At 36.7% G+C, this 13,457-nt stretch overlaps 1 protein-coding gene across 4 annotated transcripts in view; it reads right to left on the bottom strand.

Moving 5' to 3' along the window:
• The window catches only part of ZZZ3 (zinc finger ZZ-type containing 3), a 56,444-nt gene that overhangs the window by 3,252 nt on the left and 39,735 nt on the right, over positions 1 to 13,457 (bottom strand). For 3 of the 4 annotated variants that reach the window (XM_082054838.1, XM_082054837.1, XM_082054839.1), the window contains 8 exons: positions 13,062 to 13,200; positions 11,598 to 11,745; positions 11,402 to 11,520; positions 11,036 to 11,107; positions 10,755 to 10,856; positions 8,639 to 8,734; positions 4,598 to 4,750; positions 1,150 to 1,284 (listed from right to left, as the gene is read on the bottom strand). In XM_082054838.1, the coding sequence (XP_081910964.1) occupies positions 1,150 to 1,284; positions 4,598 to 4,750; positions 8,639 to 8,734; positions 10,755 to 10,856; positions 11,036 to 11,107; positions 11,402 to 11,520; positions 11,598 to 11,745; positions 13,062 to 13,200 (964 nt within the window). The remainder of the gene's footprint in view (positions 1 to 1,149; positions 1,285 to 4,597; positions 4,751 to 8,638; positions 8,735 to 10,754; positions 10,857 to 11,035; positions 11,108 to 11,401; positions 11,521 to 11,597; positions 11,746 to 13,061; positions 13,201 to 13,457) is intronic. The other variant, XM_082054840.1, reaches the window with a different exon arrangement.

Here is a 13,457-nt window from a genome sequence, read left to right as displayed (position 1 = left end):
GGTGAGCTGTGTCCAGCCTGTGCGAGCGAGGCAGCACTCCTGGGGAAAATAGGATCTAATCATGGCATCTCGTAGCTTACTATAATACACAGTAAAATCAAATTCAGATTGCAAAGAAACTTTCAGACTTTGAATGCTCAACAGTGCATAATGGCAATGTACTTTTCAGAGTAATTTTATGCAGAAGAAGCAACTAGTTTGTTACTTAGAAGCCTGGTCTGTGTGAGCAGAGCTTTGATTTTTTTGGGGAAAGCGAATGCTAACTTAAACCCAACCGAAAAACCAAACACACAACACTAACGCAAAATAAAAAGTGCTTTGGTGGTCTAACAACATGATTAAGTCTGTCAATGTCCACTAACAAGGCTGTCTTAATTTTTCTAGCCATTTTGAACTGAACTTTAAACTCAGTATCTTTGCACTCCTATAAAAATGGGTGTTAAAAATAAATCTAGCTGTGTGTCACTAAACACGGTGAAGAAACTGTTCCAACATAGCAACCGGTTACACAGAAAATGCCTTGCAAACCAGAAAATATCATTTAGAAAATGCCTTGTCTTTCATGTCACCCACTAGTGGTTGATACCACACAACACATAAGTTTGATTTAATGTTTATTTTCTTAATTTCACGTAAACATTGTTTTGTGTCCTTGCTTCAGCTGCTGCAAGTTATTACTTGAAAGGATTAGGAAGTTGCTACAAAGCAAAAAAGTTCTTCATCTATTACTGTTTTCATTCAAAATCTTTGTCCCTTTGGCCTTAAGGGGAGGCAAAATGACTCCAAATTCATACTTGGACAATTCTCATCAATTATTCATTGTCAAAACAGAGTGTGGTATCAAATGGAATTCTATAATGATTTAACATGGCTCTGGAGTGGTATCTTCATACAAATGGGGAAAAGACAGTATGCTTAGTAATTTTCATATAATATCAGTATTTGGTGAAAATTGAGCTATTGGAAAGAGTGAATTACTTGGGTTGGCTTTTTATTTTAAAGGAGATGAGGGAAAGCAGACACTGTGTACAGGAACTCAGGAACCAAACTTGCTATATTAAATGAAGCCTTTTTAGTTAATTCAAACCATGTTATCTTTGAAAATGTCTACAATGCACTGAGTAACAGAAGAATAACCCTGAAACTTACCTTGAATCCCACATGCTGCACGAACCCACTCTCTGCGTGCATCTGCTGGAGCTTCTGTTTCTTCAATTTTTTAAACTCTAACAGTTCTTTGTATTCAGGTAACTCTCGATATGTTAATGGAATACTTTCTTCATCCTGTTAAAAAACATGAGAACCATCCTTTACTTTAGGAATGTAATAACTAGTAAGACATATATTCCATAAATCACTACGTATGATCAATAATCTTTGAGAAAATGCAGACGATATATTCTAAGAAACATATGGAGAAACTATTTTTAAAAACATTGCACAAAAGAGAGCACAGAGTTCACTCAGATTGTGGGTTGTATTACTTATACTTCATTATTTGCACAAGAATAAAAAGAATCCATTCTCCTACAAACAAGTTTCTGTAGTAAAAAGGAGTGAGCAGTGCCTGACTTTAAATTCCTAGTTCTTTTCTCATCCTAGATGCCTAACTGCAATTTGCTTGTACACATATTGTGTGCACAACAGCAGCTGCAGAAGACTTCATTTAAGACAAAGCTGGTTTATCTGAGTTTTAAATACCTGGCAACAGATACACTTGAGAACTGAAATTTCAGGTCAGTTTTATCAAGCTAATGGACCTTTCTCTTTGCTTTTTGTGGCATGGTATGGAATTACACTCTTCTAAGGATAGTTATAATGGCTACTCTGAAGTGATTTTTTCAAAGCTGTGAAGAAAATAAAACCAAACGACACCCCAAAACTTCTTACAGTTTTTAGAATTTTTGCACAAACAGTTTTCTAAAAGACCCATAAATCAAGACAGTACCAAGCTTCCATTATACGTATTTTTTTATTTGAAGACAGTCAATCTTAACAGTATTAACCTCTCACTTTTACCTGTAAGAATAAAAAGTGACGAGAACCATCATTCCATGACTGGAAGAGCAGAAGTGTCAGAGTTATCCAATACTTTCATCCCTTTACTTCATGCTCTCTTAATTGCTTAAGAAAATAGGGCGCTGTGTTCCCTAAATGATGAAGAAGTTTGTCCTCCTACAGGCAAGTGCATACAACTTGCCCAGAGGTTTTCAAAACATGCCTCTCTCTTTTGAAAGAAACACACTGTTTCTCTTTTCTCTCATCCAGTTTTCTTCAGCAAAGGTTGAGGACTTCTATGTTACGAGAAGCCAGAAGCTCCCATTCTAATGCAGATGCCTGTTCCAAGACAGCTATTTAATTGTAGCTACTGTAGTTGGTAGATGTCAGCTGTTTTCAAAGGTGACAAGGCTTCATTGACACAGAGCCGCTTGCACATTCTACACTGATAGGAATGTTCGGTTATGGGAATCAACTACAAGACAGCAATCAAAGTTATTCTACACACATAATTTCAATTTCTTTTTACAAATCCGTGAAGATTAAAGAATCTGTATTATTTAGTAAGTTTATTAAAGGAAGTGAGCGAAAGAGTGTTCAGTTTCTAAAGGCACTATCAATTATTTAACTGCAATTAAGAACCTATGTAATGGACTAGATGGCAAATGTTCAGAAAAATCGAGGTTAGATAACATGATTAAATTGTGTGGTGATAAGCTACGTTCTCTTAATATAAAACAGGGATTCACCTTCCATGCAAATCTTAAAAGATTTTCAGAGAAAAAGTGCCTGGCAGAAAATAACGGTATATTGAATAAACTGCTGTAATAGCTCCCCCTGTGGATGCTTCGCTCTGGAATAGGAAGTAGTTGTATTCTAGACTACGCAGAAAGTGAAGTAATCATAACTGAAAGTAAATTCATGTTACTTGGGAATAACTCATTTATACTACAACACTTTTTCAGGAATGGTTGTGCCAGTCAAGCTGGCTGAAAAAATCCAGGCAAAATCTTTTTATCTTCACAAGGGAACAGCACCTGGTACTTCCAGTAAAAGGAATTCAAAGAAAACCTTTCCTTCAGTTTTCTTGCTACACTGAGTCTCTTCTCCACCATGCTGATGCAAAGTGTTTTTTTCCAAGACAGCCACCATCACTTAAAGACATGACCTTTAACACTAGAATAGAATCGTGTGCATTCGTTTCCAATGTAATTCATGATCTCTTTTTCTTCCAAACTGCTTCTGCTTTGCACTGATAATGGGGATTTTTTGGTAATTGAGTTCACCTGTGTTTTCTACATTACTGTAAGGAGAAATATACCTCTCTGGAAATGGTGCACTACTGAAGAAAGTAAGGGGCGGGGGGGAAGAAAGGGCACAATTCCCTCATTATCACTGCAAAGAAGTAAAACAACAACTTCTACCCAAATTAAAATAAATCCCAGTTGATTTATGGTGCCCATATTAGGACACCATAGCAAAACCAAAATGTTTCAGGGAAATATTCAGAACAGTTAGAAAATATGTATGTAAAAACAATACAGAACAAAAGAATGTTGGCTCAAAACCAGTTCCATTGATATAAAAAATAGTATCCTGCATCTCTTCTAATACGCATTTTTCTTTCCAGGTCTTTTAAGGTTCTTACTGGAATATGCAAAGTTATCAGGAATGTCATAAATGAACCAAAAGACCATCAGAGAGAGAACACAGAACATGAGTGAAGATGGGATTTAAGACTGAGTAATAGATGAGCAAATTAAATAATTTAAGGAAGATGATGCAGTGTATGTAAAAGAGTCAGTAAAGGAAATTAATGGACTTCTACTGGGTGGCCTTAATACTTGTGTTACGCAACAAGATTTTCCCACACAGGATGTCAATAGGCTCACAAAAAAAATCCACAACAAACCAACAAAAAAAAACCCAAAATCTTGTCCAGCATCCTAGTGGTGGGATGTCGTCCCTCTATATGGAAGTGGGAATTACATGTGTCTGAATTCTTGCACTATTATTGCGTGTGGTAAATTAGGGAAGCGGAACGCTACGAGATGTAATAATATGTTTGGTTATGGTGTCTACCAGAATTTGCCTGTAAAAACACACACATTTGCTTCTTGGTTGACAACTCAGTCTGTTCACGCTTTGAAGCGGATTTAAAAAAAAGACCCGTGATCAATTCAGCCAGTGAACGAAGACAAAAAGCAATTATGCCAATGATATTCAAATTTTACCAGGGCTTTAAGTAACCCCTCTAATAAAACACATCTTTAACCAGAATCGTAACTACATGGTGTACATGATTTTGAAACTGATCTCATGTCAGATCACTTTTTTAAATATACAACTAAAACTTCTTAGGGCTGTTTCAGGACAAAACTTCTTTTACGTACTTGCTTCTCATTTGGTTTAAATTTTCTGCAATTGGAGGCCTTTATATTAATGATGTGTTTATAATTCAAAATGCATCTTACAACAATTGAATACTTACTTGATGATGTTTATTTTATGGCAAAGATGCTTAATCCTCATATTGTTCATTAAACAAGGTTAAAATGACAGTAAGCAAGACATTCTCTGACTGATTTAAATGACATACCGATACTTCCTCTTCTGCTGCAGTATCCATATGGCTGTGAAAACTGGATCTGTCATCATCTTCATCCATATAAACTGGAGGTTCATGAGATGTCATGAAAGTTGAAGGTTTGAAAAGATGTTTATTTAAAGGATGCTGCCGTCTACTTGATGACTACAGTGAAAAAATGATACATTTTTAAAAACATTCCTTGGTTATTATTTAAGTAATCCTCATCGATAAAACCTTGCCAGAAATTTGTTCTTCTGCACTAAGCAGTCTGTGGCCTTTCGAATTATTTTTACTTAAATATCTGTATCAGAGCTTCATACAGCTGGAGTTTTTCTCCCCCAAAACTGGTGAAATCAGATGAATGGTGCAACAATTCTTTGGTAAGAACCCTTACCATAAAAACCCCACCATCTTAAAAAAAAGAGACTGACAACAATAGAAGAACAGAAAACAAAGCTGTTATGATTTTGAGGATGGAGAACTAAAGTGCAAATACATTAAAAAACTTCCAAGAGTTATGAATGGTATAAGAGTGAACAAAGAAATAGTTTTGCACAGATCCAAGTGACCAGTCCATGCTTGATTCCTATCATCAAGTTACTGTATTAATTTGTGCCTTAGAAAATTAAGTCTAGGCTAATTGTCCAGATTTCTTTCCTATTCCATGGAGAGAAAACGCAATTCATTCCACCGTAAACCAGGTTTCTAAGAGTTAGAAAGAACTGCCCTCTGCAGGTTCTTTTTCATTGCCCCTAAGTGGAAAAGGAACCTAAAAACTGTTAGATGAGATAAATTACTCCATTAATGTATATGTAACACCTTTCAACTTTAATGCTGTCTGAAGGTGTAGAATGTGTGGCAGTTTTAAAATAGATTACTTAAAGGCGCTCAGCCCCTATTACTTATTCCCCATGGAGAATATTAAATACTGAAAAAAGAGGGATTTAGGGTGAATAAAACTGACTCAACTTTTCACTTAGCTACTTTCCGGACCAGCATTGTGACACCTTGAATGTCAAATCTTACATTCCTCAATTTAAAGAAAACAGTGTGAATCAAAAACCAGAAGTATGAAAAGTGTTTTTTTAAATAATCATCTGTGCCAAGCACCTGTCATACAGACACAGCATAAGAAATATTTACAATAGTTAAAACTTTCTCTCCTTATGCAAGACTTTTTACCCCAAAGGTTCCTGTAGCAGTTACAAACCCGTAATACTGTAATACAACCCTTTATCTACAAAGAGGGAGTCAACTCTGAGGAGAGATCTAGCATTGTTTTCAGTTGTGCACCGTGTAAAATGTAAAGGCAAAGATCACATGAATTATCTTAGATGGAATGTAGCTATGCAGACAGATGTGTACCACAGAATTGAGGAATTTAACACAGGAATTTAACTAAGGACTTGAATTCTCTTTTAACGTGATTCTACTTCTGATGAAGAATGAAGTAAAATACTACATAAAACAGACAGTTTAAAAAAATCATTTTTCTTGCTGGAAATGCATGTTCTGGATTAACCTAAAAGCAGGTGCACTGGTAATATTATATAAGCATTAAATTGTAAATGATAAGCCATAACTGAAGAATTGAATACTAGAGTCCTAAATCTCTGATTCAGTTTTATTTTCACCAGGTTATATAATGGTTATACACGAAAATAAAGTGATGCATCCTGTTTAATTTCCTGTATCACTTATCAGAAGAGACATTATGTCATGACGAGATATATGTAGCAACTTCAACAAGATGTTCAAGAACTGCATAGGCTTCTCACCTCCCCGGCAGTGATTTAAAAGAAGCATCCTGGGCAATCCCCATGGAGAAATGCAAGTACAATCTTGGGAAGCATCCCTCTTGACACAACTATTTACATTAAATATATGGTTTTCACTCTCCCATAGGTACGTGCTGTAAGTTCAGCATCTTATTTTCATACTTCTATTATTGGCAATAAAGCAGATACTGTGGTTTACAGCATATGTGCATACTCAAGATAAGGAGGAGCACAGCATAAGCATGACCCAGGCTCCCAGTGCCCTTTGCATTGTGTTTACTCCATTGGAGACTTGGGAATAACTCCAGCACAGTACAGTGCTGTCAATCTGTGCTCTAAGTAGACAGCTACATTAGCAGACTGAGAGCTCAATTCCCCCACATATGCTATTTGTTTCATTTTTCTCACCTGCTGTATTTCTTACATGGGATACAAGTATAAAATGGAGACACTACTTTAATACAAACCGGGGCACAATGACCTTACTCTTATGACTTGGTAATAAGGATATGAATCATCCAGTGAAAACAGACAGTAAGTATTAGATTTCTTCCATGTATAAGCTTAAGTAAAATCTGTAGGATGCAGCATGACCACTGGAGTATGAGAATGTTTAGAGTTTTATAAAATATGTTTCACTCCTGGTTATGCCGTGTTTGTACACACATCAGTGGGGTTAAAGAACTTTATGGATGACTGTTCAAATTAGTGAAAAATATGGTTAAAATGTCACACATGTACTGACTAAGTATTCCCACTATTTATCAAATACAGTGATCTGCTGCCTGGCAGCACTGCTCACATTCTGTAATAACAGTCTTTCCAAATAAAACTAAGAGGAAAGAAGAAAAGACATGTGACTAAGGTAATTTCAAACAGTGTGGTGACATAAAGAACTTGGAAGATTATAATTTGCAAAACTAAACTTTCAACCTCTCTTGATATTAGCCCTACAGTATGGTAAAATGTACAAGTAATTTAGAGTTCTAACAGCTGAATCTCACCACAGTATTTAAGGTATCAGTGTTTCCAGCTGTTTTCTTGGTTCTTCTACTAGAAAGTCCTTTTCCAAGAGACAAGGAGGCAGACAAAGTCATGCCCGCACCCTCCCTGACTCTGTTTACAGAGCAAAATTGCAGATTAAAATCCTGGTGAAAGTAAAACGGCATTACTATGATGGATGGCAAATTGGAAAGCCACTGACATGAGCACTTGTCGCTTGCAGTAACTTCAGAGAATAATAGGAGATAACTGGAGGTGTGTAACATTTCACATAATTAGAGCTAAGCTGTGCTAGGTCTTTCTATCAGGCCGCTCTGGCAGTAACTTCTCTTCCCAACCTTTCAAGGGACTAAATCTGCAATTCTGCCTTTTTGCAGAATCCATGTAAGACTTACTCTTAATCAGAAAATATCATGGACACCTGGATGCCAAAAAGTTACGTCACTCTACAAAATGCCATTGTAACAGGTTTCAAAGAAGTTTGGTAAACACAATGGTAACAAACCACCCTCCCCCCAAACAAACCCCCCCCAAAACTGGAGACTGCCCTCTTCAAATGCCTAGGGTCCTCCTTAATACCCAAGAGTACTACATCATTTAAATCAAAATGTGTGACTGGTCTGCACAGAAATCTAGAGACTTTTCTTTTAAGAAGATTTTTCAGACCCATATTATTTTCTCATCCACTCCAAGATCAGGAAAAGCACCATAATTTAATGCTCAATCATATGACCATTCTACTTTAATGGTCATACATTGCAAATCAAAATAAAGCATGACATTTCAATCTTAAGCCTATGCTTGCACTAGTTCAGTGTGCTCAGTTACACATAACTTTTTGTTAATTAGAAGATGACTGTACAATATGAATTATACAGCTCCCTGTCTTCTTCCAACAGGCTTCTCATTATCCTCTTCTATTATCAATTCAGGCAAACTTACAAACGAGTAAAAAGTACCCCAAGACCAACCATCGGAGCCTGTTAGCTCAGCCTGCAATCTGACTGCTGTGTTCTCTTTTCTGACATGATGATCCAATAGAGATGTAATTAACAGATGCTGATGTGAAACTAGAATAACACCCAACTCACTCTACGGTGCTAATGGCAAAAGAAAAAGATTACCGAGTAAGAAATACATGCAAGGTGGAACTAGTTAGTAAGCAAGCACTAATTGAGACTTAAATCTATTGAAAATGTTAATGATTTAGACTAAATTTGCATGTAAATGCAAACAGAAATATGGAATTTCTGCTGTAATATTGTCTCACCTTTTTGGAGTATAAATATAAGTTTGGAGTTCTTCCTGGAACTGGAATACCAGCTTTAGTCAGTTTAATAAAATATTTTTGCACTCTACTGGCAACCTAGAAAAAACAACACGCAACAATTAAATGTCAATTGAAACATAACATACCTTCACTTCAAAGGTTTGCCAGCATTGCCAGATTGGTTCTGAATATAAGGATAAGAAAAGTGCATTTTCTACTTTGCAACAACTACTCTAACCGTTATCTATCTTGCAATGCTACATTTGTAGGATTTTCAGACATGATGAAGGCTTTCAGAGAAAAAAGCGCCATTGTTTAAAAGTACACAGGCAATGTAGCAAAAATTGTGATAGAAAGGTAAGAATTTTAGTATTTTGCTACGTGGCGAAGCTAAACTTACTCTTTCATAACAATGACACATAAATTATGCATAGTTAGCTTATATAAAGTACTTCTACATTTTATTTATGAAATAAGGAGGCATATATTTTCATTTTTTCAGGTATGGAGACATGTAAGTATAGATAAGATCAAAGATTTTATATTGAAATACTTAAGCATACTTCTAACAAAACAAAACAGGACAAATTAAAAATACTGTAAAAATACAACATCAGCATTTTTTACTTCGGGTCAAAATGGAGAAATTATGTCATTATAGGGGAAAAATCCCAACGAGTCAGATGTAGAAACACTTTGTGTCTCCACATCTGTTTCCTTTTGTTTGTACTGGCCCCAGTACAGGACTAATTCTTCTTTGAGTATTAACAAGTCTGCCCATTCCACAGTCCTGAGGGGCAGGAAATGCAGCACTCCAACGTAACTCAGTCTGAGAACGGTCGGTGTCACTATACGTGCTATATACCATTAAATGCATGTTGTCAAAATCTAATGAACAACTAGGTCTGGCTTTGCCATGGGTTTGGAGCGCTTTTAGAATTCTATATTTGAGATCGAGAATAAGAGTCATATTGTTATTAGTGAAATGTAGGCCCTGGTTTTGCATTTTTAAGGAAAAGTAAGGGACTACTGAGAAGATAAGGGATTTTATTTATTGCTTAAACAAAATAAAAAGACAACTACAAATAAATCTTCTGTAAATCTGTATCAACTGCTAGGATGCAGTGACTAACATCACTACTACCACAGCACAAGCATTGAAACAACACCCAAGCAGTCAAATCTTTTTTTTCTAGCAAAATAATTTTATTGTTTTAATTATGAGCATTATAAAAATTAAACTCTCTTTTTTACTTCCTCAGTTTATGAATTGTTGGGAGTTTTTTTCACAGAATCCCAGAATGTCACGGGTTGGAAGGGACCTGGAAAGCTCATCCAGTGCAATCCCCCCATGGAGCAGGAACACCCAGATGAGGTTACACAGGAAGGTGCCCAGGCGGGTTGGAATGTCTGCAGAGAAGGAGACTCCACAACCTCCCTGGGCAGCCTGGGCCAGGCTCTGCCACCCTCACTGAGAAGAAGTTTTTTCTCAAATTTAAGTGGAACCTTTTTTGTTTGTACCCATTACCCCTTGTCCTACCATTGATTGTCACCGAGAAGAGCCTGGCTCCATTCTCCTGACACTCACCCTTTATATATCTGTAAACATTAATGAGGTCACCCCTCAGTCTCCTCCAAGCTCCAGAGCCCCAGCTCCCTCAGCCTTTCCTCACACGGGAGATGCTCCACTCCCTTCAGCATCTTGGTGGCTGCGCTGGACTCTCTCCAGCAGTTCCCTGTCCTGCTGGAACTGAGGGGCCACAACTGGACACAATATTCCAGGTGTGGTCTTCCCAGGGCAGAGTAGAGGGGCAGGAGAACCTCTCTGACCTACTGACCACCCCCTTCTAATACACTTGAGGTACCACTGGCCTTCCTGGCCACAAGGGCCCAGTGCTGGCTCATGGTCATCCTGCTGTCCCCAGGACCCCCAGGTCCCTTTCCCCTGCACTGCTCTCTAGTTTTACAGAAAATACCATCAAATCAGAAATAAATTACTTAAGCGCTGAAGAGAAACTTGCATATTATATCTATCAATGCTTCCTGAAAAGCTATTAAAAAAAAAAAAAAAAAAGCCAAAGAAAGGGATTACTTCTCCAAGTATTTTCCATCTTACCTGCTTTGCTGTTCTATTTCCCAGTTCATCAGCTATCTTCTGCCACCGTCGGGACTCTACTTCTTCTGGTGGATACTTCAAAAGCAATTGCTCAAGTTTTTTCTAAATCAACAGGAAAAAAAAAATAAATACAACTTTGCTAGCAGAGGTATGAGTTGTCAAAAGATGTGTATCTACATACACGGGACTCTGAGCTTCTAAGTGCTTTAAACATTATTACACAATTTGCCTTTATTCTCATGCCATGTTATCACGGCTACAAAATGGAAGTTTCCAATTACCTGTTCCTCTACAGTCCACAGCTGGTTAAAAGTTTCAGGTTTGGTCTCATCGCAAAGTCGCCCTCTTATCATCTGCTCAATACAGTATATGAAACAGAATATGTGTTTAGAAAAATTACAGCTAGGATAACTTAACCCTTTCCTATCCAAGTAAAACTAAACCCAAACCAAATATATGCATGAAAACTTGCAATAAAATTTGCCTAAACCAAAAGTTCTCTGTTTTGAGTACACAAACGACATGTCATCAGCAACATTAACACCTGAAGTAACAGTCAGAATTATCCACATACCCATATTAAAAAAGAAAATAAATTCAAAAGGTACTATTTTGTAAACTTTTATGTTTGCTTTTGTAACAACTACCTGTGGACGACTGTTTGTAGAACCTTCTGGACCATCGCTTAAAGGCAAGACAGAGTATGAAACAGATTCTCCATCTTTCTTGGGATCCAAAGGACTTTTTGGTCTTGCAGGTACACCTACTGTGAGCAACACAGGAATTATTAAACCTCCACACTGGTCATATTTTTCTTGTAACGTGTGCCCACTTTCCTTTTACCTTTGTCAAAAATCAGCTTCACTCTCCTACTGTTACGTTTTCGGTTTTTGAATTCTCTCTCAAAGTTTCCAAGGCTAGTGGTGTATTGGTCCCAGGCAATCTCAGGGAGCTGAACAACTCTCTGAGGATACGGAAGACCCATATCAACCTGAAAAAAAGGAATGAAAAGTGAAAAGTGATATTTAACACAATTGCTGTATATTCAAACAAAAAAACCTACGAATCCTGAAAAGTTATGAAAACCTGATACTGCCTCGAAGGCAACAGCAGAATTCAAAATCAGAATTTTTAAAGGGCCATGAAGCACACAGTCTTTTTAAGGAGATGACATTTTTCAAAAATAATACACAACAGTGCATATAAAATATGCAGCGGCACGGTCAATGATGGCTTATTGAGCATAAAACTTTAAAGCATGTATTTCAGTTGAAATTGGGTGGTTTTGACTTCAATATCCTGCTCCTGACAGTATCTGTCTTTTATTTTGCTTAAACGTACTGTTCGCCCAGGATCTGTACCTTTCTTAATGCAAGAAACTACAGGACATGGAGCGCTATCATATGATAAACCTGAACTTCCCCCATCAAAGAAATCAATGTATATTTTACACTGATTTTGCTCTTTTCAGCCTAGAACACAACTGTTGCAAAGTTCACCACATTATTTAAAGGTCAACCTTAAGAGTATCATTCAGATACTTTCAACATCCACGCATGCTATTAATTCATCTCAAAATTTAATGGAAAGGCAACTACGAAACCAATGGCTTACATGAGACCACTCTTCAAATCTAAGTGTCTACCAACCTAGGAAAAGAGCACCATAAAATACCTACTTCATTCGTCGCTACCAGACTAGAAGGTCAAGCCTGTTGGTCATTGGCAGACGTGGCAGCAAGAAAGTATTCAAGCTTTAAACCTTTTTTCAGTATCCCTGTGAGTACATTTTTTTAAAAGCTTGAAAAGTATTTCCTTATCAAAATCAATTCTCCTCCATCAGACAATATTCTGTTATGTTATCCAGAACTCAGGTATGTTTCCTGGCGTTCATTTTGGTTTTGGGCTATGGTTTCCTGCTCTTTAAAAAGTAGCCTATCAAATTCAGTCATAGCACAACATTTAATTTCTCTAATGAGAAAAGTTATGAATTCTTGATCTGATTGATGCCTTAGTATGAAGCACTTCCAGTAACCTACAGTTTTCAAGTTGTCTTCAAATACCTACACTACAATTAAAGATTAGATTTCTACATATCAAAAAAAGGAAAGAAAGCATATATCATAAAATCATTGAAGACTACATTTTACAGATTTAACACGCAAAGGGCCATTCTTGTTTAACAATTATTTTAAACTCATAATGTTTACACAAGTATATATAGAATTCTCGGATTTCTATAGACCATGAATTACTAGTTATTAGAAAAAAATTCCAAGTAAGACTTAATAAAAGCCCATTGAAATACCTTCTTCTGGAGTCTTTCCACAAATCCAATAGGATCTTTCAGTGCTTCTCTCTGGTGTCTGCCTAAACTTTCAAGGTCTTGAACTGCTTGAGTACGTTGAGCCTCGAGTACAGCAATCGTCTGTAACAGTCTCTGATAACTACAGAGACAAAGGAAAACATCTCACTAAATTTGTCTTTAAAAGTGACACCTCCCATCGAAATGCTAGCCATGATTATCTACTAGCACCTACTAGATGTCATAGCTTATCTCAAACAGTTCATAGACATTTTTACTGAATTATATAAAAAACTATATCAATAACTATTTTAAATAGATGAATTTACATAAACCCATGAAAAAAAAAAGTAAAACCCCCAGTGTTTTCCTTCAAATGTAAATTCTATACTAGCTAAC

The sequence above is a fragment of the Streptopelia decaocto genome, assembly GCF_964273445.1.
Source record: "Streptopelia decaocto genome assembly, chromosome: 5".
Taxonomy (NCBI): domain Eukaryota; kingdom Metazoa; phylum Chordata; class Aves; order Columbiformes; family Columbidae; genus Streptopelia; species Streptopelia decaocto.
Note: the sequence above shows the minus strand (reverse complement) of the source record. Positions and strands in the feature narration are given on the sequence as shown.